General features: G+C 55.1%; 1 protein-coding gene across 1 annotated transcript in view; it reads right to left on the bottom strand.

Moving 5' to 3' along the window:
• Positions 1-25,304, bottom strand: part of FGF18 (fibroblast growth factor 18) — a 33,513-nt gene extending 8,209 nt beyond the window's left edge. Inside the window, exons 1-5 of the mRNA XM_061188996.1 lie at positions 25,273-25,304; positions 25,065-25,101; positions 24,700-24,989; positions 18,154-18,316; positions 10,620-10,800 (exon numbers count right to left, since the gene is read on the bottom strand). Of these exons, the coding sequence (XP_061044979.1) occupies positions 10,620-10,800; positions 18,154-18,316; positions 24,700-24,989; positions 25,065-25,101; positions 25,273-25,304 (703 nt within the window). The remainder of the gene's footprint in view (positions 1-10,619; positions 10,801-18,153; positions 18,317-24,699; positions 24,990-25,064; positions 25,102-25,272) is intronic.
• Between the last annotated feature and the right edge of the window lie 792 nt (positions 25,305-26,096).

Genomic DNA, 26,096 nt, shown 5'->3' with positions numbered 1-26,096 from the left:
ACTTTGGCAGGTCATGTGCCCTCTCTGAACCTGAATCCCTGTGCCTCGATTTCCCACCACCACCACCCCCTTCTTTGCCTATGACCCCCCCCCATTCTCACCCTCCCTCCCCTGACTCTTTGCTTCCCAGCACCTGCCCCTCCCTCACCCAAAAAATTTTTATTTCAGTGACAAGGGACTTGCTTCTCAATAACAAAAATCATAGCCCTAAATACAGTATCCTTGGAGCCACAAAGAGTGTACCTCAGTGCCCCTAAAATACACTAGGTATGATTTTAATAAAAAAAATTTAAAATATATACCCTGGTGCCCTGCTGTGAAAATTAAAACCATCTGGAACTCAGGATTTCCAAATAATTAATCTAGCCTTCCTTTGATACCACTACTAATTAAAATATGATACCCACCTTTCCAAGGAAAAAAAGAAGAATTTATATAAAATTTAAAGATCTAACAAGAATTTAGTAATTCTAGGAACAAGGGTGGGGGGGCACATTCTTCTCTCCACCTTCCCCCATCCCTAGTAAACACTGAGTTGAGAATATTAACCAACACTGAGATAGGGGGTTATAAGCCCTTCCTGTTCCCTGTTCCCCTTAACTCAAATTCCCCATTAACTCTCCTCTTACCTTGGTCCCTGGGAACCAAGGGCCAAGCATCACAGCAGCTCTGGGACTTGCTTTCTGTATCTCCTCACAAAGCTCAGGCCCCACACGGGATGGGGGTTGTTGGGGAGTCAGGAGGGTCCCCAACTCTAGGAGCTTCTGACGAAGGTAGCATGTGTAAGGGGATAGGTGAGAGCTTTAAAATGCACAGATATGGATATGAATCCCTGGCCCCACTTGCCACTGTATGACCTTGGGCCTCAGTTTCTTCATCTGTAAAATGGGAATAGACATCTCCAATCTTCAACAGTTATGGTGAGGATTATACAAAATGATGCTGTAAAGGGCCTAGCACCCTGTTCTCAGAGGCTGGGTAGGGGAAACTCAGTCACTCTTGTTTAAGTTTCCTAATAACTGCAAAACAAAACTGTTTTCCCAGAAAAAAAAAAAAAAAAAGTAGTGGAAAAAAAATCAGATGTGTGTAAAAGGGCAGAGGTGGAGCAGAACTTGCCTCCCCAAGGTGTGCCCTCTGTCCTGAAATTCCTCAGCATCCTCCAGGGTCGCAGGCACCCCACACTGTGAGTGCATCAGAAAATGCCTTAGACTGGGATTCATGGGGTCTGATTCCATTTCTGGAATTGCCATCCTGGGGGTGTGACCCTGAGTAAGCCACACACCCCTCTGAGCCCCAGTTTCCTTACCCATGCAGTGGGAATGGGGCTTGACCCTATTCTGAATGTCTCTGGCATTGGAGAGGGGCAGGCATGGGAAACCGTAAGAAGAGGGTGAGGCCACAGGGCTGGGGCCCAGGCAACCCCAAGTGAGTCTGAGGGGAAAACTGCTCTGTCTGCCCTCCCCCAGCACATGCCTGGGCCTCTGTCCTCAGAAGAGCTCCTACTACACGCTGGATCTGGCTCCCATGTGAGCCTGCTAAAGTCACACATCCCCACGAGGTTGGGTACCTTTGTCCCCTTTTTACAGTGTAGGAAACTGAGGTTCAGAGAAGCAACCCAGCAGGAAGGGCTGACGTCAGGTCTGCCTGGCTCTTTCTGCTGGGGCCTGGGTCCCAGAGGAGGGCCCCCAGCTCTGGGGAGACTTGGCTCAAAGCACAACCCCCATCTCTCATTAACCACAGCCCATCTCAGGAAGCCCTGGCCTCTGCCTAAGCCATCCAAAGGGCCTGGGGCTGGGGTTGGACTGCACCTCCACCCCTGCAAGCCAGTCACCCTCACCCCAGCGAGGGCAGGGTCTGCACCAGCCTCTGTGCCCAGGGAGCCAGAATTCTGTTCTTCCCCGACTGCAACAAGCCATGGAGTGACCTAGACTCCACTCAGCACATGACATAATGAGGAGCGAGCCGGGCCAGGATTATGTAAAGTCTTTGGGGAGTAATAGCAGCAGCATTTCTCAGAAAGACAGAAAGAGAGACTCCGCCCGCTCAGACCAGGTTTGCCCCAGAGCCTGCCTGGTCCTCAGCAGCACGCTCCCCCTTCTCCTGACTCAAGCCCCAAGCCCCCAAGATGCAGCTCTCAGGAGCTACGAGCCTCATCTCCACTCAGTTCCATTCTCGCGTCTGTCCCAGGCCAGGCGGGAGGGGTTGAGGATAGTATCTCGCCCCTCACCACCCTGGCATGCCCCCATCCTCTCTCTGCCACTCTTGTCCCCGGCAGTCTCTTCTCTACACAGCAGCCAGAGGGATCCTTTTAAAATATAAAATTAATTGTGCCTTGTCCCTGCCAAAGCCTCCTATGGATCTCCAACCCACTAAAAATCCAGACTCTTTACAGGGACCTGGAAGGGGCACGTGGTCTGGCCCCTGCTGCCTGCTCCCACCTCCCTCCCTCACTCACAGCCCTCCAGCCACACAAGCCTCCTTACTGTTCCTGCTCTAAGACACCAAGCACACTCCCACCTCAGGGCCCTTGCACTGTTCCTCTGCCTGGAGATTGCTCTGCCCAGAGCTTCCCATAGTGGCTTCTCACTTCCTAGGTTGACATCTCAGCTCAGATGCCACCTCCTCAGAGAGGCCTTCCCTGGCCATGCTGTCCAATGTCGTACTACCCTCCCAGTTCAGCTCTAGCCACCCCCTGCTCCATTTTCCTCAGAGCTCTTCTCCAAGTTGTTTTATTTGCTGCCTTTTCTATTGTCTGTCTCTATCCACTGGAAGGTAAGCTCCATGAAGGCAGGCCCTTAACTGTCTCATTCACCACTGTGGTTTCCAGCACCTAGCCCATACCTGGCTCACAGCAAATGACCAATAAGTAAATTTTAGTAAGTGCATAAAGGGTTTGGTGAGGTAGGTATGAATACAGCTATTTAAAAGTTAAAGCAAACGAGATTCGGGGAGGTAAAGGGACTTGCCTAATGGTACACAGCTAGTAAAAGCAGGGTAGAAGTTCAAACCAAGTCTCTGATTCCAGGTCAATGCCCTTAGCAACTCTTCTCTCTACCTCCCCACCCCCCCGTGTTACTCCTGCCGCTCACTAGAACTCTGAGCTCCTACCCAACCATCCTTACAACAACCCCAGGAGATTAGAACTATTTTTTTATTATCCCCATTTTACAGGTGAGAAAATTGAGTCCCAAGGTCAGACAGGGATGGATTTAAAACGCAGGCAGGATTCAAACCCAGGCAGGCTAACACGGAAGTCTGGGTCTTAGCCTGTCTCCCCCACCGGTCACTTCTTCTCCATGTCAGTCCCTTTCCTGGGGGAGTTAGTGAGTGAACGAACACCAAAGGCAGGTAGGGAAGGTCTTCGCTTGACCTCACCTTCTTGGGGCAGAGGTCTGTGGGCTGGGATGCCCAAAGAGCCAAAAGTTGGGGCCCATCCCTCCTCAGCTCCACTTCCAAATGACCTTGAGGGAGGAAGGGGTGCCAACGGTCACCCTGAGGAAAATACCTTCGAGCTGATTCTGGGAGGTGAGGGAGCCCATAGGAGCACCCAAGTCTGGGTTCAAACCGCAGCCAGAGAGGCATGAAATGACTTCAGATCTGGTTTTGACTAGAAGGAAAGGCTGCATGCACCAGAGGGTGGGTGCAGGATGGGGTGGGGGGTCCCACAACCCAGCTCCCCTGAAGGCAAAGTCCACAGAGCCAGTCTTACCAGGGCCCAGCACAGAGCAGGAGCCCAGCGCCTGCCCATGGCTGGGGGCCAGGAGCTCGAAGGACCCAATCCCTTCTCCAGCACTGAGAGAGGAAAGCAGAAAAGGAAAATGAGAAAGTGGAAGAAAAAGGAGCCGGAAAGAAAGCCCTTTCAATAAAAACTCATGCTGTCTTTTTTTCCCCGTTTCTCTTAAATGCATGGAGTAACAATGACAATTAAAAAAACAAAACAAAACAAAACTGCTAATACTTATTTGAGCATTTACCATCTGTCAGGCACTGTGCTTGGAGTCTGAATGTGGAATGTCTCATTCGATCCTCACAACAACCCCATGAGGTAAGAACTATTACACCCATTTTACAGATGAAGAAACTGAGGCCCTGAGCAGTTAAGTTACTTGCCAGAGTCATGCAGTAGGACCAGGATTTGAACACAGGCAGAGTAACCCCGGAGCTAGCCTGAGACAGAGAGATTCAGACAGAGGTGAGCAGAGCAGGACAGACATCAGGCAGGTCAGCCATGGCAGAGAAAAAAGAAATGACTTTGATGGATGGATTGATTGACTGATTCCAGTGTGATTCCCTAGCTGGGCTTCCCTGCGGGCAATCCATAGCCTCACTTTAAAGACTTTTGGTTTGAAGGGTAGGAAACGACAGGGAAAGACCAAGAGGCAGACAGAGACCCAGAGAGACACATACAAAGAGGGACACAGAAGACCCAGAGAAAGGGAACTGGAAAAAACTAAGCAGGAGAATTGGTTTCTTTTCCCCCAAGCCTTGAGGTAAAATCCCCAAGACCTGAGAGAGCAGTGGGGGGAGCTGGGAGCCAGTGAGAGGCTGGGCAGAGCTGGCCGCACCCAGACCCCGCACGGGGTGGCCAGCAGCCGGCCAGCCGGCCGCTACAATTCCAGTGCTGACAGTGAGGCTGGCCACTCTCCAGGCATCATCCTCCAGCGAGGAAACGTCCTTGCCACAAAAGGCACTGGGAGGTCACACCAAATCATACTCCCTTCCTCCCCTCTGAAGGTGGACTAGGTCGAGGGGAGGGGAAAGAAATGGGGGGTGAGGGGAAGGAGCCCTTTCTGGAGACGTTTCAGCATCACTATCCTCACACACCCACACACACCCACTGTGGCCTTTCCCCAAAGGTGCCCATGGTTCCCCTTCTCCTAAAGTCCCCCAAGGAGGTTCGCAGGCCACGTGGGCGAGCCGGAAAGGAAGAGAGAAAGAATCAATAGGATCGATCGGGAGCTATATTTAATCCTAGCTGTACCTCTCATGTGGCCATTTGAGCTGCAGAGTCAGCGAGGTGTGGGTGGCCACTCCTCACTGGGGACAGAAGTCATGGAACATGAGCTCAGAGGGCAGGGGGTTTAGACGGAGATATTAATGCCCCTTCCCAGCTGGGAGCGCCCCTCGGGGAAGCTGGTCCTGTCACTCACTGTATCCTTGCTGCAAGATGCAAGGCTGGCTGGAAGGAAGGACGGGAGAGGAGGACAGGAGAAGAGGAGGGAAGGAGCACGGATTCCCCAGGTACCTACTGTGTGCTGGGCTCTGTGCCAGGCACTTGCCCCCGCCCCGGGGGAGTGGTCCCGTCTACACTCCTGGACGCACACATGGGTCAGCCATGTATTCACTGGCCCAAGCATGTATTGAACCGTTGTTTGTGGCTGGCTCTGTGCAGGGGATACAGCAGTGAACACAATAGACAGAAGCCGCCTAGCCTTAGAGTTTGCACTATAACAGGAGACACAGAGAGCAAATAACTAAATACATACCAGAACCTCAGGTAGCAATAAGTGCTAGGAAGAGAAACATACCCACGAGGGGACAGAGACAGGAATTCCCTGATAAGGGGACAACTGAACAGTAGTCTGAGTGAGGCGAGGGAGCAAAAGCCATGGGGACATCTGGGAGAAGGGCATCCCCAGGCTGAGGACACAGCAAAGGCCCTTAGCTGGGGACATGCTTGGCGTGTTCCAAGGGCGGCAGGAAGCTCGCTGGGGCTGGAGCAGAGCGGGCAAGGACGGGGCAGTGGAGCCCGATGTTAGGGTGCTAGTCAGGAGTCAGGCTACACCAGGCCTTCCTACCAATCCAAGGACTTGGATTGCATTCTAAATGAGCTGAGAGCCTTTGACTAACAGAGTGACACAGTCTCACGTTTTGGACTGTGGTATGGAGAATGGACTATGGGCCGTCAGACTCAGAGAAAAGAGTCTCTGCTGCCTCAGCCACACCAGCCAGCCCAAAGGACCGGGCTCCTTGCTCCAGCACAGCCCTGCAGCAGGTACCAGAATGAGAGAAATGGGGACCAGAGGGCCCCCTCCCACTTCCAGCAAAAGCCCTGGAAGACCCCACATACTTTCCTAGGTGAGTCACGCAAGTCAACCCCTGATTGTGCTTTGCGTGGCCCCGTAATTATTTTATTCATTTATCCAGTAACCTTTAAGGGGGGCCTGCTTTCAGGACATGTACTAGACATGCAGACAGGCAGAAAGGTCACTGCTTTCAAGGAGCTCACGTTCTCAGAGGGGCAAAGGTGAGCGGGGGAGCTGCCTAGAGGGGCAGAGCCCATGCTGGGGCAGGCTGACTCCCTGTGACCCTGAGCAGTGGTGACACAGCTGGAATCACAGACTAATCCATGCCTAACTGGAACAAGCCCACACAGTACAAACTCCGTGCCCTGCCCGTGCCTTCCCACAATTGTGAGGAAACCCACTGGTGCAGGGAGGGGATGGAAAGCGCCCAAGGGGACACAGAGAGTGAGGGGCCCAGGCTCTTCCTACTCAGAGTCAGCCCCTAGAAAGGAGAAGGGGCTCTCGCCTGGGAGCTCCTTGAGGGTTGGGCCTGGGTTGTCTCACTCACCGCTGTATCGCCCAGTGAGGGAGGGACCCAGGTGTGAACTGAGAGACCGGACCGCACGCAATAGAAGGGTCCAGATACCCTTCCACATCCAGCCTGAGACAGCAGCCAGAGCATGGCCAGTCCGCCCTGCTGCTTGGAATCATGCTGAAGAAGCCTCTTCTAAACTGTAGCTGATATGCCAGGGCCCCACTAAGGGGAGAGAAGCAGTATCCCTTCTGGAAGCCCCACGAATCAGTTCTCGAGAGGGGAAAGCTTCACCTGAGCCCATGACGGTATGCCCCTGCCGCCGTACAACAGCACGGAGTTCAGATGGTTATTATGAATATTCTTGCTTTAATAATCATATACTCTTTGAGAATAAGATATTCTCTCATTTCAATTACCCCATTTTACAAAAGAGTAAACAGGATCAGAAAGGCTAACACACACCTAAGGTCTCCAGCTCGCAAGTGGTGGAACTGAGATTCCAATTCCATCCGACTCCAGAGTCCACATGCCCACCCTCTCAAAAGACCACCTCCCTGGCTATCACAGCCCCTCCGGAGGCCTGCTCGGGGTTGTTCTGGGCACTGTCAGTCCTGGGAGGCTGGAAAGCCTACTGCAAAACCTTGGGTGTTCTGGGCATTTTTTCTTAATCAAGTAGAGGAGCCCTTTTCTGCAAATGAAAATAGGCAGGAATATCCAACCACGTGGCTTATAAAAGCAGAGTTGCTCCCACACCGCCATCCCTGATGCTGGGGCCCCTCCGCCTCCCTGAGGGCTGGCTCAGCTGACCCCAGGTGCTCCTCTGCTGAGACTCAAGTCCCACCACCCAGCAGCCCTGCTTCCTGTAGCCAGGGGGTGCTGACACCTCCACATCCCAGCTGAAGGACATCAACCTTGGAGGCAGGTAGAGTGGGGCCTTCTCATCCTTGCTTGGCAGGTGAAGAAACTAGGCCCAGAGCCAGACATGCTTGTTCCCAGCACTGGGGGCTGCTCAGCGACTGAGCTGCCACTGGAACCCAGGGGTCCTGCCTCCTGGCCCAGTGCTGTTTCTTCAAGGTGGCAACTACCTGCAGGACAAAGGTGACCAGGACCAAGGGCAGGAAGGGGAGGGGCTGATGTAATAATCCCGGGTGGGCAGGGTGGCCCTCCCCCAGTTCCTGGCCTGCCAGGTGTCCCACTACCTAAGCCTTTAGCCCCCTGGCCAGCATACCTCTCCCTCCAGAGCCGAACCTAAAGCTAAGAAAGTCCTGCATTCCTGGAACAGCCAACCTCAGGGCCCTCAGAGTGCTCTGGGAAAGCTTCAGGGAGCCACGGGGAGAAACTCTTGCAGAATAGCCTGGTGTAGAAGCCTGGCTGACATCTATGCAGATTTCACCGAAGACTGCTCACTGCTGCAAAGCCGGCCAAGAGCTCCTGGGCAGGGCACCCAGACAAAGGTGGGCCTGCATCTTGCACCTACCTGCCTATGGGGTCTAGTGCTTTGGGACGCTGTCAAATCTGAGATTCTGAGTGTTTTACAGACTCAAATCTGAGATTCCGGGCATTTCTGGGGATTCCAGATTCCAGGCATTTATAGGGATTGTTTATACTTGGTGTTTGCTGAAATTCCCAGACTGCATTCTAACTGTGTATGAATGCAAGTCTCAGAAGACACCATTCTTTCATCTGGATGGAGCCCTGAGAAGGAGGGAGCAGGTTCTCAGACCATCCTGGGCCCCCTGGCCTGACTGAGGACTACTGGCTGCCCCTCCCCCACAGGCAGGGCAGGCCTCTAACACAGCCCCATCCTCCTGCCCGGCTTGGCCACATAAATCACCCTCCCAATAATATTTGTATTGATTATCTAGATTGGAAGCCTCAATTGGCTCCATTGTCTCACTTCCTCTCCCAGGGCTCACAGATGGGATCCCTTCGCCTCATCTGCGTTTCTAATGCGACATTTAAATAGAGCAGCCTCAGCGGCCAGCAAGGCCCCTGGCTGCCCTGGGTGTTGGGGGATTGGAGGAGTGATAAACATATTCCTTGACAGAGAATCATTAAATCTAGAGTTTGTGGAGCTGGAGGAGAAGCCAAGATGGGCGAGTCCCTGGATACTCCAGGGGTGGTCCCCCAGCACCACCAGGGCGCTTGTTAGACATGCAGAGCTCAAGGCCCCAACCCAGACCCTCTGAATCAGCATCAGCATTTTAACAAGAACCCTCAGTGATTCCGACGCATGTTAGTGTTTAAGAAGCCCTGCTCTAGTCCAGCCCTTGTAATGTACAGAGGGAAACTGAGGCTCAGAGAAGGCAAGGTTACACAGCAGGTGAGATCCCCTGAGTCAACAGTCCAGGCAGAGGAAATGAGAGGACAAGTGGCTTCTGGAGGGAGGGGCCGGCCATTCCCGGCCTCCTCTCCCTCCCAAGCTCTTGACTCCTATCTCAGAGCCTGGACAGATGGTTCAGACCAGAGACTGACCCCCCTGTACTCTCCCAGCCTGGAGGGGCCAGCCAGAGCTCCGGGGACTCCCCAGGAGGGCACCTCCCTCCCGCCCCAGCCAGCCAGCTGCCCCTTCCCTGGCAGCAACTGGACAGCAGATCCCAGGGAAAACCAGCACCTGGGTCTGCCCAGCACAGCCAGGCGTCCACGGAGGGGGGGCACAGAGAGATGAGGCCCCAGAGAGGCGGCCAGCAGAGGGCCTGGGAGAGGTGGGGAGGAGGGACGGAAAGCTGTGGTCGGAGGGAGGGAAGCAGGGAGAAAGACAGAGATGGTGAGGAGGGGGGAGACAGAGAGACAGACAGAAACAACCAGAAGGAGGGGAGAAGGACTCAGAGAGAGAGATGCCCAGATAAAAGGAGAAGCAGCCAGACTGAGAAAGGAAGAAGGGGGACGAGGGAGGGAGGGATGGAGGCAGTAAAGAGTGATGGGGCAGGAGAAGGGAGGGGAGGCAGCTGGCCTGGAGAAGCAGGAGCCCAGCGTGGCCCAGCCCTGCCCAGCCCGGCCTGGCCCAGCCCCCAGTGACGGTGCAGCTGCCACACTTGGGCCCTACCATGAGGTCAGTCCTGCCCCGGGGCTGAGGGAAAATAAATGGTGTCCAAGATAAAAGATCCAAGAAATTATTTGTCTTGTTGTCATGTCTTGACTGCAATGGGCAGGGGCTGGCGGGCAGGCGGAGCATCATCTCAGAGAAGCCCAGGCCGGCAGGCTCGGCCGCACGCACGCATGTACTGTGGCCACCTACAGCCCCAGCTTCCCCCCACCCAAGGCTGGGGCCTGGCACACCTCCCAGAACCTGGGCCTGAGAAGGTAGGAAGCGATGGAGGTGTGGTCAGTATTTGCTCAGAGTCTGACCCCTAAATCCCCTCCAGGCTCTGGGAGGGAGGAGTCCTGCCTGCTTCACTCACTGCTGAGGGTCTTTGTGGGTTGGAGGCTTAGGGAGGGAAGGGAGTCAGGGTTATTTCACTCCTCCCAGCCCCTTTGCAGAGGCAGCTGGGGGCAGGTGATGCTTCCTAAACACCCCAGAAGAGAGCTGGGCAGTTCCAGGGTCAAGGGCAGGTCATGGGGACCATGGCCCAAGGTGCTGTGAGTGCCCATGCCTCATAGGTGCACAAGCTCAAGCCCGCAGAGCACACACACACAGGCCTGTCCCTGTCCACATGCACACACTCTCACACACATATGCATGTATGCGCACACACACTCACACCAGGCCAATTTCCACCACCACCACCAGCATCCAAAAAGCATGTCCCAGAGGCTCCCACCCCTCCGAGCATCTGAACCTGGGGAAGCAATGCCGTGGGGAGCAGGTTGCCATGGATACCCATAACGACTGGCATTTATGGGGCATTTACCAGCAAGAGCATGCTTTATTCATTTTTTCAGTTACTACTCCCAATAAGGCTCTCAGGGATGCACTACTGCATCCCCATTTTATAGATGAGGAAACTGAGGCCCAGAAAGGCTCAGCGCCAGGTGCAAGATCACACAGCCAGGACACAGCAGAGCTGGGATTTGAACCTGAGGTCTCAGAGGCCGGGAAGAATGTGTACACGGTCGGGGAGGAGGGGGTTGACACTTACCATACTTGTCCCCGTCCTCGCCGCGGGCGCTGATCCTACGGCCCAGGACCTGAATGTGCTTCCCGCTGGTCCGGCTGTAGAGCTGGTACAGCCGAAGCTGCTTACGGCTCACATCGTCCCGAGCCCGCGTCTGGTTCTCCACGTGGATGCGGAAGTCCACGTTCTCCTCGGCCACCAGCACCTGAGCAGGGAAAGGGGTGACAGTGAGCTACCCTGGAAGTCCAGAGTTCCTGCGTGCAGGAACCACATTCACAACAAAGAGCCAGGGTCTCCTCTACGCCAGCTCTGGGTCAGGCATCAGCACACGCTCATAATTGCCCTCCTGTTACCACCTCCATTTCACAGATGAGGCAACTGAGGCTCAGAGAGATGAGGCAAGTTGCCCAAGGTGGCCCAGGCAGGAAGCAGCAAAGCTAAGAATCAGGTCTAGGTCTATTTGACAGCAAAGTTTGCTATCTTTCCACCACACCCCCAAATTAAAGCAAGAAGTACGGAGCGGAGTTTCCCATGTGACCTTGGGCCCATGGTTTGTTCTGCCTCAGGTTCTTCCCCAGTAAAACAGTGGGGCAGAGCCTCCGGCCTGACTACACCCCAGGGTGGCTGTTAGGATACAGTGAGCAAATGGGAAGAAAAGCACCAAAATCAATATGGAGATGGGAAATGGATGGGGGGCATATAATTCCTGTTTAGGTCCTCAGCGGGGAAGGAAGGAGACCTGGCAAATTTCTTCCTGGGAACGAATGAACCAGAGCCCACTGTCACTTCTCCCCCTGGAGCTGATGCTGGTGGCAGTCTCCTCTTCACACCCCAAGTGTCCTCATGCTCGCCTACACCAAGCATTTGCCCACATCCCTAGCCCCTCGTGGAGAAGCCTTTGCTTAGCATCTCTCATCAAAATTCCCTGTATCCCTGGAGGTTTAGCTCATGTCTGACCACACTCTCCAGGAAGCCACCTCTGGCTACGCCAGCACGTATCTCTCCCGTCTCCTTTCCCTGAACACGGCCTCTCACCTAGACAACTTGCACCCACCTCCTCACCAGCCTCCTGCTTCTACTCTTTCCCCCTGGTAGTCCATCTTCCACCAAACCCAATCACCTTGTGTAACCCTCCCCCTCAAAACTCTCCAGGGCTTCACATCACATTTAATGTCCCCGCCAGGGCCTCAGGGCCCTGCAAGATGAGCCCCCAACTGCTTTCCACCTTCATCTTCTACCACTCCCTCCCCACCAGTTACACTGGCTGTCTTATTAGGGCTCTGAGCATTCCAAACACAAAATACACACAGGCCTCAGGGCCTTTGCACTTGCTCTTCCCTCTGCTTCAGTGTTCTTTCCCAGATTTTTGCACTCTGGCTCCTCTAATTTATTCGAGCCTCTGCTCACATGTCACGTCCTAAGACAGGACTTCCTTGACTGCTTCTCTGAGGCAGCCCCCACTTCTGTCACTCCTCATCTCTCTACCATGCTTTGATTTTCTTTCTAGCATTGATCAAACTGACATAACATCTATTTATCTAGTTTTTGTCTGTCTCCCCCACTTGTTTGCTGCTATATCCCCAGCACACAGCATAGTAGGAACTCAAACATTTGTCAAATGTATGAATGAACAAGTGAACATTGAAAAGATCTGGAGTCTGTCATCCCATTTAGCATTAAATTAGGTTTTCCTACGCCCTGATAATTGTATGCCTGTCCCAGCCCATCTTAACCAGAAAGCTGAACAATTCTTGAAGTCCAGACAGCGTTCTGGGTTTGTTCTAGGCACGCTAGGCTTGCAGGACCCCATTCCCACAAGAGCATGACCCCACTCAGCCCATGATGGGGCTCTTGGAATTGGGGCTGCCCAAGCATCTGTCTCAGCCCTCAGCTGTGAGCTCTCCAGAGTAGAGACCATGTTTTCCTCATTGCTACACCCCATGCCCAGGCCAGGGTCTCTGTCCCCCCGCTGACCTGCACATGTCCTCCAATCCCAGCCTAGGCTCCACAGGCACTTCACCTGCACCACATTATTGAACTTTCACTATCATCCTCAGGGTGGAAACATTATGCCACATTACAGATGAGGAAACTGAGGCGCCGAAGTTGAACCAACAAGGTCACAGAGCAGGCAATGGCAGAGTTAGCCCCAGGCCATGTGGCCCCAAGGCACTGCTTTCAGCTCCACCTAAGTGGGCCCCGCCTGTCTCACCAGTACAGTGGGGAGCAGGATCCAGGTTCAAAACCCAGTCCTGAGCATATATCCAGAGAAGACCATAATTCGAAGTGATACTCGCACCCCAGCGTTCACTGCAGCACTATCTACAATAGCCAGGACATGAAAGCAACCTAAATGTCCATCAACAGAGGAATGAATAAAGAAGATGTGGTTCATATATATACAATGGACTATTACTCAGCCATAAAAAAGAATGAAATAATACCATTTGCAGCAACATGAATGGACCTAGAGACTGTCATACTGAGCGAAATAAGTCAGACAGAGAAAGACAAATATCATATGATATCACTTATACGTGGAATCTAAAAAAATGGTACAAAGGAACTTATTTACAAAAGATAAATAGAGTTACAGATGTAGAAAACAAACTTATGGTTACCAGGGGGGAAAGGGGCGGGGGGATAAATTGGGAGACCAGGATTGACATATACACACCACTATATATAAAATAGTTAACTAATAAGGACCTACTGTATAGCACAGGGAACTCTTCTCAATACTCTGTAATGACCTATATGGGAAAAGAATCTAAAAAAGGGTGGATATATGTATATGTATAACTGATACACTTTGCTGTACAGCAGAAATTAATGCAACATTGTAAATCAACTATACTCTTAAAAAAAAAAAAACAAAAAAAACCCCCAGGGTTAGCCACTCCCTAGCTAAGGGTCCCCAGGCAAGTTACTGAGAGTGGTGACAATGGCACCCACCTTGTGGGTTGCTGTGAATATTAAACATATAGTCTTAGAACAGTTGCCTGGTACAGATTTAAGTGCTCAGCAGACATAAATAACTACTGAGAGGCTACAAGGGAGCCCTTTAAGAGGCTCTTGGTGAAGCCCTGCAAACAGAAGCCTCCCCAGGACACAAGTGGATCACACTCTCACGTCCTTCGAGACGAGGCACTTCTGCTGCTCAGATTACAGTTTGGGAAGATGTTATTGCTTTTGATCATCCCAACAACCCTAGGACATGGGAATGCTTATCACCCCCATTTAACAGATGTAGAAATTAAGGCTCAGAAAAGTTAAGTCGGTTGCTTTGAGCTGCACAGCCCGGTGGTGCAGGGCCTGGCCGCTGGTGCACCAAGAGTGCACACTCTTCACTTCCACTACCCTAAATGGCCAGCCCGTTCACAGCCCAGTCTCACACCTGGGACTTGCCTCATTTCACATCCTAATGCTTAGGGAGGATAGAGCTCCAGTGCCCCCTGAGGCCCACACCTGGTGGGCATGTGTCCTGAAGAACCCCCGCCCGTGGCCCTCAACCTTCCTGGAATGACTTCCCGAGGTGGCCTGGCCCTGTCCCCTCCCCCAAGGCCAGGCCTCCGGCCTCCCTCCCTGTCCTCCAGATCTCCTCCTGCTCACAGGAGACCTTATTGACCAGAGGTCAAACCAATCTCCTCACCCCAGGTCCCCTAGGGGAACTGCCCTGCCCCAGAAGCCAGCCTCCCATTAACGATTTTCTCCCTGGCCCACTGGACAGAGGCAGCATGGGTGACCCAGGGTCAGCAGGGGCTATCCAGTGGCCCTTCCCCAGGATGCGGGGGAACAATCCATCTTGCCCAGCTTCCACCATTTAAGCCATACTCTGTGGCCACATCAATCCCGAGGGCAGTAACAGGGGTGGCATCGGACATGGAAACAGAGTCCGTCCTTTTGAAAAGGTAGGAAGACCCCTGGGCTTCCTGGGCAAGACCTCTGGGGGACTCCAGGTCTTTGCACGGCCCCTCTGCCTGGATGACACCTGCCCTCAGGTACCTCCTCTGGAAGTATTTCCTGCCCTCCGGCCTCAGGCTGGCTTACAGCCTCTGGACACTACTGTAATGGCTTACTGTCCCCAGAGTCCAGTTTGCCTGGTTCATCCCTGAACCTCCAGCTCTGCCCCCAGAAGGCACCTGGCAAATGTTTGCTAAATAACTGTGGCTAGGATGAGGAAAACCTGGCAGCCAAAATCAGCCCCATCACTTACTACCCAGATGAGCAGAGTGCCCAAGAGAGGGTTTTTAAAGCCATCAATTGCTAAGCTTTCCTCTGTTCCAGGCACTCTGCTAAGAAGCCCTCAAGACATGATACCTCGTCAAATTCCTTAAGCCCCCGGGGAGGTAGGCACCAGTTAGAGTGCATTTCACAGACTGGACCTCTGAGGCACCTCTCCCCGGGGCCACAGAGCTCCGGGGCCACCGAGCTCCGGGGCCTGCCTGCAGAGCACATGCAGAGCGGGGCCGCTCAGGAACATCCCCTCGCTCGTCCTTTCCTGCTACTTGGCCTCGCTGCCCAAGAGGGGGCCTGTCTTCCAGGACTTCCTAGAACAGTCAGAGCTGCTCTCTACACCCATCCAGGTGCATAATCATCAGGGGCACTGAAAAGCTGCAGTGTGACAAAAATCAAAATGCTGTGGCTCTCACAAGGCGAGCAGGGCTGGCACTGACAGGGTGTCTCCTGGGGCAGAGCAAGGTGCCTTACAAAAGGCTCTCCTTCCCCCACCCCATACTCACGGATTATCTTTGAGGTCGAGATAGTTTTTCCCGCAGCAGGGTAGCCTACAGTGGGGTCCCCCTGCAGCCTGGCTGAGACCCCTGTTATCCCCCAGGGGTACCCACCCCTTCTCTGAGGGGCTTGCGCTCTGGTGGAAATATTCACTCCCTGATCCAGGAATTGCACAGGGGGGCTGCAAGGGCCCAACGGGTCCAACTGTCCCCCGAGATCCCAGCACGGACGTGGTGCTTAGTGGGACAGAGCCCGCCACCTTCCGCCTGCAGTCTCAGGCTCTAGTGCACGAGGTGAGGGGTTTTCCTGCTCCCAAATCTGCCTGGCTCCCCACTACCCATTGCACAGTGCCCACACGTGGTCCTTTACCATCCAGCCCCTGCCTAGCTTCCAAGCCTCCTCTCCTAGGCACCTTGGGGGGAAACTACCGTGGTGTGAAAAGAGGTTGGGGTGAGCCCCACTCCAACCCCAGGGCCAGCTTCCAGACGTCAACCCAGGTTCCCCCTCCCGCCAGGGAATCCAATAGCCACAGTTGCTCCCTCTGACCGAAGGTTTCAACCTCACCCCTCCACTCCTGGTTCTGAAGTCATGTCTCAAGCGGCTTCCTATTTCTTCCTGGGCCCGCCTCACACCAACATCTGCCACATCACACATCACCTAATACACACGTTACATCAGCACACCCACACCACACAAGTTCAACAATAGCACTCACTGACCTCGGGTGTGACCTGGCTCCACCCCAAAATCACCAACTTACTTGATTTCTTTAACCCTCAGTTTTCTCATCAGCAGAATGAGATTGTTTACAATTATTTATCTCAGAAAAACATAAGTAAGAAGAGCCACTTTTTTTTTCTTTTTCTTTTTTCTTATTTTCTAAACAGTCACTACTTATGGAGCATGTTCTCCATACTAAGAAGTACTTAAGTAACTTATCTTATGTCATCCCCAGAGCAGCCCTATGAGTTGGTATGATTATTATCCCCATTTTACAGATGAGGAAACTGAGGCTCAGAGAGGTTACATTGCTTGTCCAAAGGCACAAAATAGGTGCAAAAAAGAATCAAGATTCGAATCCAGCTCAGCCTAGAACCTCCGCTCCCCATCTCTTCACCCTCTCCTGCTCTATTCTCCCTTCTCTCTGTCACCCACCTCCTTTCCCCCATTCAGGAAAGCAATTGGCTCCGGCCACAAGCCATATGTGGGGCAGGGACTGAGGTGGAGGATTAAACATGAAAGGACTGAGGCCTTGAGCTCACCCCCTACCCAAGAGAGGAGGAAGGGGTCAGACTGCCCCTCCCGCCCAGGTACCATCCTCGAGGCCTCAGAGAATCCGCGCCCCTGTCTCCAGGCAGCCTGCCCAGAAAGGGAGGGTCTCCCTGGTCCCAGGAGAGGCAGCCCACAGACTTCCCGCCACATTCCACCACTGCCTGCTTCCCCCTCCAGAAGCAGCACTGGGGCCAGCCATGCCAAGGGCTTTCAGAGCTTCTCCAAATTCTGGATTCAAACCTGAGACCTGCACCCCATTCCAGGAGTGGCCCCTTGTAGAGTCAGCACCCCCTCCACCCTGAAATGCAGCTCCCAAACTCTTCCTCAAGAGCAAGCCTGGACTCAGGCCCAGGAGTTGATGCCAGTCATAGTGCTCCATGGATTATTACTGTCGTTGAGCACGAAACTAATGCTGGCTCCCACTTAGTGGGCGTTCGCTCAGTGCCAGGGTCCCAGCTAAGCACTTTCCAGGCACTGTCTCCTCGCTCCTCGCAGGACCTGGGCAGGTCAGAACGATTACCATCCCCATTATAAAGGGAGACACAGAGAGGCTAAGGGATTTGCCTAAGTCGTACAGAAACTGATGCAGCCAAGAACTGAACCCACCTCTCGCTCCGGAGTCCATCAGTTTCCCCTAGCTGACACCCCTGGACAGAAAGCGGAGGAGGGAGGCTGGGCCCACCCCTGAATCGGAGCTTGGTTCACTCAGACTGATGCCCCCAGCCACCCCTTAGCCCCAGGTTCCTCCCCTCTCTTCTGTCACACTCCCCACATCCATCCCAGCCAGGACAGAGTGATGCTCCGAAGGGCCCTTCCCCACCCCCAACCTGTCCATTAAGCTCCTGGGGCTGTCAATGTATTGATTGGCAGGGCTGAGCCATCAGCATGGGAGGGGGGTGCTGCCACCCAAGGCGCTGACCGGGAGCTCCTCCTCCCCATACATCAGCCTGCTCTGTACAGATTGTCAATATGGGTGCCGCGGCCCGTCAACCCTGCAGCCAGCCTGAGCGGGGGGCGGACTCCTAAAGACCCATGCTCTCTTCTTTCCTCATTTTCTCCTTCCTTCCAATCCCTCTCTCTTGAAGCCCCTGGGTGGGGAGAGGGGTCATGCATGTCAAAGAGGTAATAAACAAGCCCTTTATTCTGGCATTCAATGCCCACCATGGCGTTTTATATCACCCCCATTCCTGAACTTGATGCGCCAGCCATCCCAAACAGCTTGGAGTCCCCTGAGCACATCAAGCTGTTCCCTGCTCCATGTAGAAATGGTCCATGTGCCTGCAAAGGCTTTTTCACACACACACACACACACACACACACACACACACACACGCAGAGGGAGATGCTCAAAGTCTTCACCCAGCTTGTTCCTATTTCAAGATTCAAATGGCGCACCTTCCCAGGCAAGATCCTCCTGCCCTGAGTCTGGTTTCAGGGCCCTTCATCAGAATACCCTCTGCACCCTTGGGCCCCTGACCCCTGCACAGATCCCTCCGATTTCTCTCAAATCCCTGAGGGCTGGGACAGGTCCTGAGCACCCCGTGCCCCACACCTGGTACAGGGTTGGGGGGTTCCATACAGATGCCCGGCCCTCAGAGAAGCTGTTCTCCCCACCCCTCCACTTGCTGACATTCATGCTGCATGCCAGGTCCGTGCCAGGTGCCACAGGGCCCATGGGATGGGCCAGGCCTCCTTTGATTTCCAGGAACCAGGAGCTGGCAGACAAGCAGGCCTCTAGGCACACCAGAGTCAAATGTATAACTGCAGCTCACATTTACTCAGCACTTATAATGAGCCATGTGCTGGGCCAAGTGTTTCCCCCCAAGTGACCACAGTTCACCCCCTATAGCAACCCCAAGAGGGAGGGTCCATCCTGATGCCTGTATTAAAGATGAACCACAGAGAAGCTGAGAATTCACTCAATCATGCAGCTACCAAGTGGCCAAGGTGGGGTATGACCCAGGTGGGTTGCGTCCAGAGCCTGAGCCCCTATACATCCCTGTGAGTCCCAGCAGAGAACGCACTGGGTCACAGAGCAATGACAAAGTGCTAAGAGGTTCCAAGGCAGAGGTGGGAAGGGGAGAGTGGTAAACAAAGCTGCCAAAGCACCTGCCATCTCTTCACAGGGATCATGGAGGAAAAAAGCTGAAGCCTTAGATGTCTTCTTCATCCCGCTCAAAACCCAGTCCAGGGCCAGCCATGTTTGCTGATTGCTAATGAGGAGCAGCACCATAATTGAATGCCTACTGCATACCAGGTCCAAGACATGGCTTCAATTAATCCTCCCAACAGGCCCTAGGAATGGTATTATTATTCCTATTTCTCAGCTGACGAGGTCCCAAGGGCACACAGCCTGTGAGTGGTGAAATGAGGATAAAATTCAGACCTAAATCCAAGATCTATGCTCAGACTAGAGGGGGCCTGATGTCACCGATGCAAGAAGCGCAGACTTCCTAGCTTTCTTCAGCACGCTGCAGCATGTTAACACACACACAGAGCATATAATTGATCGAGCAATTACTATTACTCAATTATTTACTGAGTGTCAGACACAGTGCTAGCTACTCTGTGTGCATTATCCTATTTAGTCCTCACCATAACCCTTAAGAAGTAGGTACCTTTCATTACCCCATTATACGGATGGGGAAAACCAAGGTGCAGAGGGTGGAGGGTTAAGAAATTTGCTGAACAGTTGCTCAGCAGCACAGATAGGATTCAAACCAAGGTCTCTCCTATGCCAAAGCCCACACATTCAAGCACCACAGAAGCCGCCTAGCTCACTTCACTGATACCCAGGTGGAGAAACTGAGGCACACAATGAGCCAGTGACAGAGCCAGGACTCCAACCCAGGCATCCTGAGAGTCTTTCTGCTCTGTGGCCTATGGGGGGGCTTGTCTTTGGCCCCATCCTTGGCACAGCAGCATTTTAAATGGGCCTGAGGCCTTATGCCGTTTAGATGTCGGAGCAAACAAAACCCAGTCATCTCCCAGGCCCTACCAGCAAGACTGACTAAAGCCTGAGGGGCCCGCTTACGCACTGATGTTCCAGAACAAATCCCTACTGTCAGACCCAAGGTGCCAACAGCAGGCCTCAGCCCTTCCGGAGGCCCAGTGGCTCTCCTCCAGCCTGGGCCACACTGACAGGGCCCTTGGCGTTGCCCTTCCCTAAGTGCTCAGCCATGGGTCCTTGTGAGTAGGGGGGAAACCCAACCCAGCACAAAATATGGGGCACACAGATGTTCATCAGACAACCCTGGCCCTCAGAAAGGAAACAACACCTTCCCTCTCCCCCCAGTCACCAGGAGGTGGCAGTGCCATGGGCGAGGGGAGCTTAATCCACTGACAGAGGGATGGAACCAAGGGAGTCCTCCCAGAACAAGAGACACAGGGACTAAGTCTTGAAAGGCAGACAAGATTTCAGAGCCCTGGGTTCTGCACTCTCCCTGCTCCACACCCTTAGGAAGTCGGAGCTGTTTTGTTGGTTGTTTTCTTCCCATTTTATGCGTGCAGAAGCTGAGACCCAGGGAGGTTAAGTAACTTGTCCAGGGTCACACAGCAAAGACAAGGCAGAGCGACTCTTTGAACCAGCCTGGCAGATTCCAGAGCCTTTAAAGTGCTGTTTAATAAGCCTGGGTCCTAGAGTGGGCAAGCTAGAGTTGAATCCCACTCTGCCTCTCTCTCCTGCTGTGCAACCAAAGGCAGATTATTTCATGCCTCTGAGCCTCACTTTCTTCATCTGTAGAATTCCCTAATTCCAGGCTGGTTGTGAGGCACAGCCTAGATGCTGTGAGAAAGCGTCAGCCACAGAACGAGCCCGCAATACCCGGCGGCAGCTACCAGTATAGCTGTTACCCTGATGGGCCTACACCCTGATTTCCCACACCAACAATTTCCCTGCTACAGGACGAGGTCAGAACCAAAAGATCCTGCTGAGGACAGAAAGTCTTCTCCCTGTCCCCATCCATCTCCCTTTGGGGGTCCAACGTGCCCTCCCAGCCACCCAGGGCTGGGAGGAGGCAATGCTGTGGCCCTGACACGCTGCCCAGAGCCTGCTGGACACTGGCTGCACCAACCACAAGAAATGTTCAAAATCCATCTCCTTGCCTCAGAGCAGGTGACACTCCTGGGCTGCAGGAAGGCTGGCAGGGTGCCCCCATCTCCCTCCATGCTGGGAAAGAAGATGGAAGGAGAGTGCTGAATCCCCCAGACCCCGCTACACCCCCAAAAACATCCACCTCTGGCTCTGAAACCCTTTTAGACCAGAACATTCCAGGAAGATCAGGGCCTGCAGACACCAAGTCAGATGCCCTCAACCACAGAGACGCCCACCTGGACTCTGTGATCATCCCCTAATAAGGGATCCTATCAGGGGGATCCAACCGGATCTCTCACTAAGGGCCCCTAGCATGCCTCTTGAGACTCCATTTCCCCATCAGTATTCTTTCTGAACAACTGCAGTGTTTCTCAAAAAGTCTGCCTGGTGTGCTGGAAAGGATACAAGGTCTTGATTTCAGAGTCTTGGGTCTTAGCCATGGCCTTGAAAAATCCCTTCCCCACTCTGTACCTCAGTTTCTCCACCTGTGAGGTAGGAATATGGTAATATTCCTCCTACTCCAGTCTCCCTTGTAGAATGGTAGAAAGGATGAAAGGAACTTCCTGATGCAAGAGCCACTTGGAAATTCATACAAGTAGCACTTTCTCACCAAACGCAGGTCACTTCTCTCCAGCCTTGGCTTCCCCTCTCCTGCCCCGCCCCCTCCCCTGTCCCCACCCCCATCAGGCTGGAGGATGCTCCCTACCTCTCAATGCTTCACAGCCTGGGACAGGAGGGGCGGGGCTGAAGGAACTCCTGTTTATCTGGCACTCTCCCTCTCTAGACTGGGAGCTCCTTGAGGCCAGGAACGGACTAGTCTTGTTCCAGGGGCAGCAAGAAGCAGGCTCCCAGAAAGTATTTGATGAACAAATACCTGACTGGATGGACGAACGGATGGATGAGGTGGCTTCTTCAAGAAATTAAAAGTACAATCCAATAGGACAGCGTCCCATCCTCTTCAAGTCCCAAAGGACTCTGTCTCTGGCTTCCCCATCCTAGCAAGCTTGAAGAGAGGTTCTACACCTCACTGAAGAGGCCAGGCATGGGGGTGGTCAGCCTTAGAGAAGGCATGGAAGGAAACTTCCAAACTTGAGCAAGTGCGGTGAGAGAGGAAGCAGCGCTGTGGGAGGGAGGGACCGAGGGGCCAGTGGAAGGCCCCCCTGCCCTGGCCCGCCTCACGCCTGGCCTGTCTGGGGAAGGCCAGGACCTAGCCGAGCCTGGCGGCAGGAACAATGTCAGGCAGGTGCCGGCGGAGCTGCGTGAAAGGCCCAGCCCGGTGTCATTGTCAGCGCTCAGCCAAGTGCAGAAAAGCAATTTACTGGTCACGCCGCTTGCTCCCCTTGGAAATTTTTAAAATTCTTCCGATTTGAGCTATCCACGGTGTCCCAAGTCGTGTGGAGAAGGGATTTTATTAAATTCCCAGCTTCCCGCTCCCAGGGTTGCCGGCAGGGGAGGGCGGGGCTCACCACATTGTCGGGGGGGGGGGGGGCGGTGCGGGCAGTGTCTGGCATTGACTGTGTTCACAGAAATGTGGCTGGGGGCAAGGGGCCCATTTGGGGTTTGATGGCTGATGATGGATGGAAAGAGGGGAGGAGCCCAGAAACTCTGTTGCTAGGACTGGACCAGTTCCCCAAAACACGAAGGCGGGGGAAGGAAGGGCATAGGTGTACAGAGTTCCCAGCAGAGCAATGTGCTCCTGGGGGATGAGAATTCGCAAAACCTCTTCCACGTCTATCATATACCATTCATCCTCGGGGCCACCCATGTCACAAATGATGAAGCTAAGTCTCGCGGAGGTCTACATATAGGGAAAGATGCAGCTGGGGTTCAGGCGCAGTCCACAGGATGGCAAAGCCCTGAGCCCTTCCTACGGTGCAGGGAGCCTCCCCTGGGCCCTGCTCACCAAGGGCGCTCTCATTACCACCCTCCAAATGCACCCTGTCCAGGAAGTAGCTGCTCTCCCGGTGTTGGCCCATCACCTCAGTGGGGAGCAGACTCCAGACTCCCGCAACTAGCACAAGGGTCCCACCCCTCATCTTTACCTCTAACGAACACTCCACCTTGTCCCTCGAGCATAAAGGAGGATGTGAGCCTGCCAACTTTGTCTATAACTCCCCAGGGTAGCGTTGCTTTATCTTTCAGCAATCATGGGTGCTTTCAAAAATCTGTGGGGAGCTGAGAACCATCTCACATACACTGCATATATGGGCACCGTTTTGCACACAGTGTTTCAGGGACCACCCCTCCCCCATAATCCCATCCTTAGATATCCTAAGGGTGCATGGATCATGGGTTAAAAACATCAGTCAGTCCTAAGGCAGTTTGCAATGGGAAAGGCTGCAAAGGAAAGGGGAGGTGGGGGGGGGGAGAGGAGGCTCCCTCACCTGCTTGAAGGCGTAACCCCAATGGACCTAACCCAGACGGCCCATCCAGCTTTCCCCTCCCCGCCCCTCCCCCCCACAGGCTGGCTCTAGCTCTGGCCAGGACGTGGAGGTGGGATGCAGAGTCCAGGTTCCCTCCCTCACATTCCGCCCCCCCCACCCCGAGAACACAAAGACCACACAGCAGCCCCTCCTGGGCCCCACTTCAAGGACCAAGAGGCAGCAGGCAACAAGAGACCTGGGCAACAAAGTCTGAAACCAGTTCTCTACTTTATGCCCATTTCGTCGGCCCCGGACCCAGGCTCAGCACTCAGGAAAAGAGTTCTCACCCAGGTCAGACAAGCAGTCCCCCGGGGTGACCCTGGGGCCTGCCCTCTGTTTGGGGACTCAGCTGCAAACCAAGCAGGCCATGCCTGGCACTGGCCTCTCTCTCTGACACCAGCCATTCCCCACCCTGCCCCCTGCAACCACACAGGGTCACATCTGCTTTGGCAAACGGCCAGTCTTAAGTTACTGACTCCAGTTGTATTGATTCAAGGAGTCACCGGGGACCCCAGCCTGGCCAACAGAAGGAAAGAACCCATCAGTCTGTCCATCCATCCTTCCAGCCCCCAGTCCCAACTAGTTGCCCTCACCTCAATGTCCATCCCGATGGTAACAGCTCTCTCTTAGGAGTGGGAGGGGAGATAAGCAGACTCACCACCACCACCGCCGCCGCCCTCCGCAAGAGACCCGTGAGTCTCAACAGCACTCAACACACACACCTGGGAGAACCACCACTTCGCCTGCTCAGTGCTCTCTCTGGGCACCTTGGGAATCCAGAAAGCTAAGGCCCAAGCATCCTCTCGAACCCTATGAGGACACCTGCCTTCAACCCAGAGGGGGAAGGGGCAGATAATCTCTTTTGGCCCCAGCCCAGCTCCTCCTAGGGCGCCTCCCTCAGAGCACTAGGTGGTGGAGGGCTAGGGCAGCTGGCACTTCCTATTCCCTTTCCCTTTGCGCCCCCCCTCCAAGCTGAGGCAGCCTGGTCTGGTTCTAATCGGGGCTGAAGTCAGCTCCCTCAGTCCCTCTTCTCTTTCCCTCCCCCGCCCCCCAACCCTTTTCCTTCATTTCCACGGCTTTGGAAGCCCCAGTGTTCCAACTGTCTGCGTGCCAAGACCTTCCCGAGTCTGAAAGCTGCTGAAGTAACAGATCAGATTTTAGCAAGTGCTTTCCAGGCTGAGCGCCAAGCCCTCTTCTGATTCAGGAGAGCGAGCGAGCGGGGAGCGAGGCGGGGAACCAGCTGAGGGCTGCACTACCTTGGGCAAGGGTGTGCATTGCGGAGCGCGGCCCGTTCCGGAGCCGCCTCGCAGGCAGTGGTCCCTCGGCCCAGGCGCCCCGCTCTGCTCGCTCTCACCCCAGTCTCCCCTCCTAGCACAACATCTCTCTCTCTCTCTCTCTCCCTCTCTCTCTGTCTTTCTCTCAATGCTGCAAACGCCTTTGAAACCACAGAGTAATTTACAACTGAAGCTTTCTCCCTGGACTCCAAATCCACTCGGTTGAAAGGAGCCTTTTTGTTTGGAAGAGCGAGCGGAGATGTTAAGGGACGGTTGGCAGAGAAAATCCCTACGTCCTGACTCCTCACCGGCTACGGGCCGGGCGGGGAGGCGGGGGGCGGGGGTCTGGGGGGGGGGGGTGTTTGGAGCCGGGCACATTGTAGCGGCTGAGGCCGCCGGCTCCGAGCATCTTCTCCCAGCCGAAGCCGACAGGGACCGTGGCAGCCCGCGCCAGCCTGAGTCCCGCAACAGAGCCCCTTGCCCTTGGCCGGTCCCCCGCCCGCGCTGGGCGCATTTGGAGCCACCCTTCCGCGCCCTGGGAACAGGTGCACTGGGCTCGGCGCCCAGGAGGGGTGGGGCACAGGGAGGGGGCGCGGCCCTAGGGAGGGGGGGTAGACACGTACCGGGAGACAGGGGCGGGTGGGGGGGAGGTCAGAGTCAGGAGCCCACGTACCTGTACCTGGAAGCACAGCAGCAGGAAGTGTAAACACCTGCGGGAGAGAGAGATGGAGAGGCAGTCAGTGGGACTGGAGGGAGGGGAACCCGCGTATAGACAGATACGCAGTCGGAAAGTCAGAAGAACGGCCGGGCGGGCAGACAGAGCCACAGGCACACGGACAGACATCCAGGCAGGGTGGGCAGCCCCGCACGCGGGCGCTTACAGGCAAGTGCAGGCGGAGGGCGCTGAATACATCGCTGGGCGGGGGGGGAGGCGGCGGCTCCTAGCCCAGCCTGCACATGTCCCCTTCGCGCGGCCGGGACCGGGCGCCTCCGCCGCCGCCGCCGCCGCCGCCGCCGCTGCTGCTGCTCCCTCCTCGCCGGCTGCTGCTGCTGCAGACTCTGCTGCTCCGGGGCGCTCCGCGGCGCGCCCTGCGGCATCAGCGCCCCGCGCGGCTCCTCCCGAGCGCTGCGCCCTCCGGGCTGGAGCTGGGTCTGCGGGGCGGCCGCCGCTGTGCAGGAGGCACCGGCCGGTGCGAGAAAGCTTGCTCACTGCCGGCCGGCCGGCCGTCCGGGCGTCTGCGGGAGGCTGGCTGCCCGGCTTACTCCGGGTGCAGCATGCGCGGCGGGGCTGGAAGCTGGGGCGCGCTCTCCAGGCGAGGCGCGGGGCTGCGCGGGGCCAGGGGTCAGCGCTCCGGGGCCGGGGCGCGCGGCTGCAGCACGAACGCGTCACGGCCGCTCCGTCTGAGCGCCCGCCGGCTCATGTCTCCTCCTCCGCGTCTCTCCGGCCGTGCGCATCGCCACCTCCCACCACTGGCGGCGGCCGGGGCGTTTTCTACGCGCGGGCGGCGAGGGGGCGGGGGGCCGGGGGCGGGCCCGGGCCCGAGCCGGCACAATGAGGATGCGGGGCCCGGGGGCTCCCCCCTCGGGGCGCGGCCGGACGGGCGCTCAGCTAGCCTGGGTGCGCCGCGCCCACATCAAAGGCGGCCCTGCCTGCTTGCCTGCCTGCCGCAGCCTCTCCACTGCCTCCTCCTCCTTCTCCTGGCGG

This window comes from Eubalaena glacialis, chromosome 4, assembly GCF_028564815.1.
Source record: "Eubalaena glacialis isolate mEubGla1 chromosome 4, mEubGla1.1.hap2.+ XY, whole genome shotgun sequence".
In the NCBI taxonomy this organism is placed as follows: domain Eukaryota; kingdom Metazoa; phylum Chordata; class Mammalia; order Artiodactyla; family Balaenidae; genus Eubalaena; species Eubalaena glacialis.
This window is presented reverse-complemented; position numbering and strand designations above follow the sequence as displayed.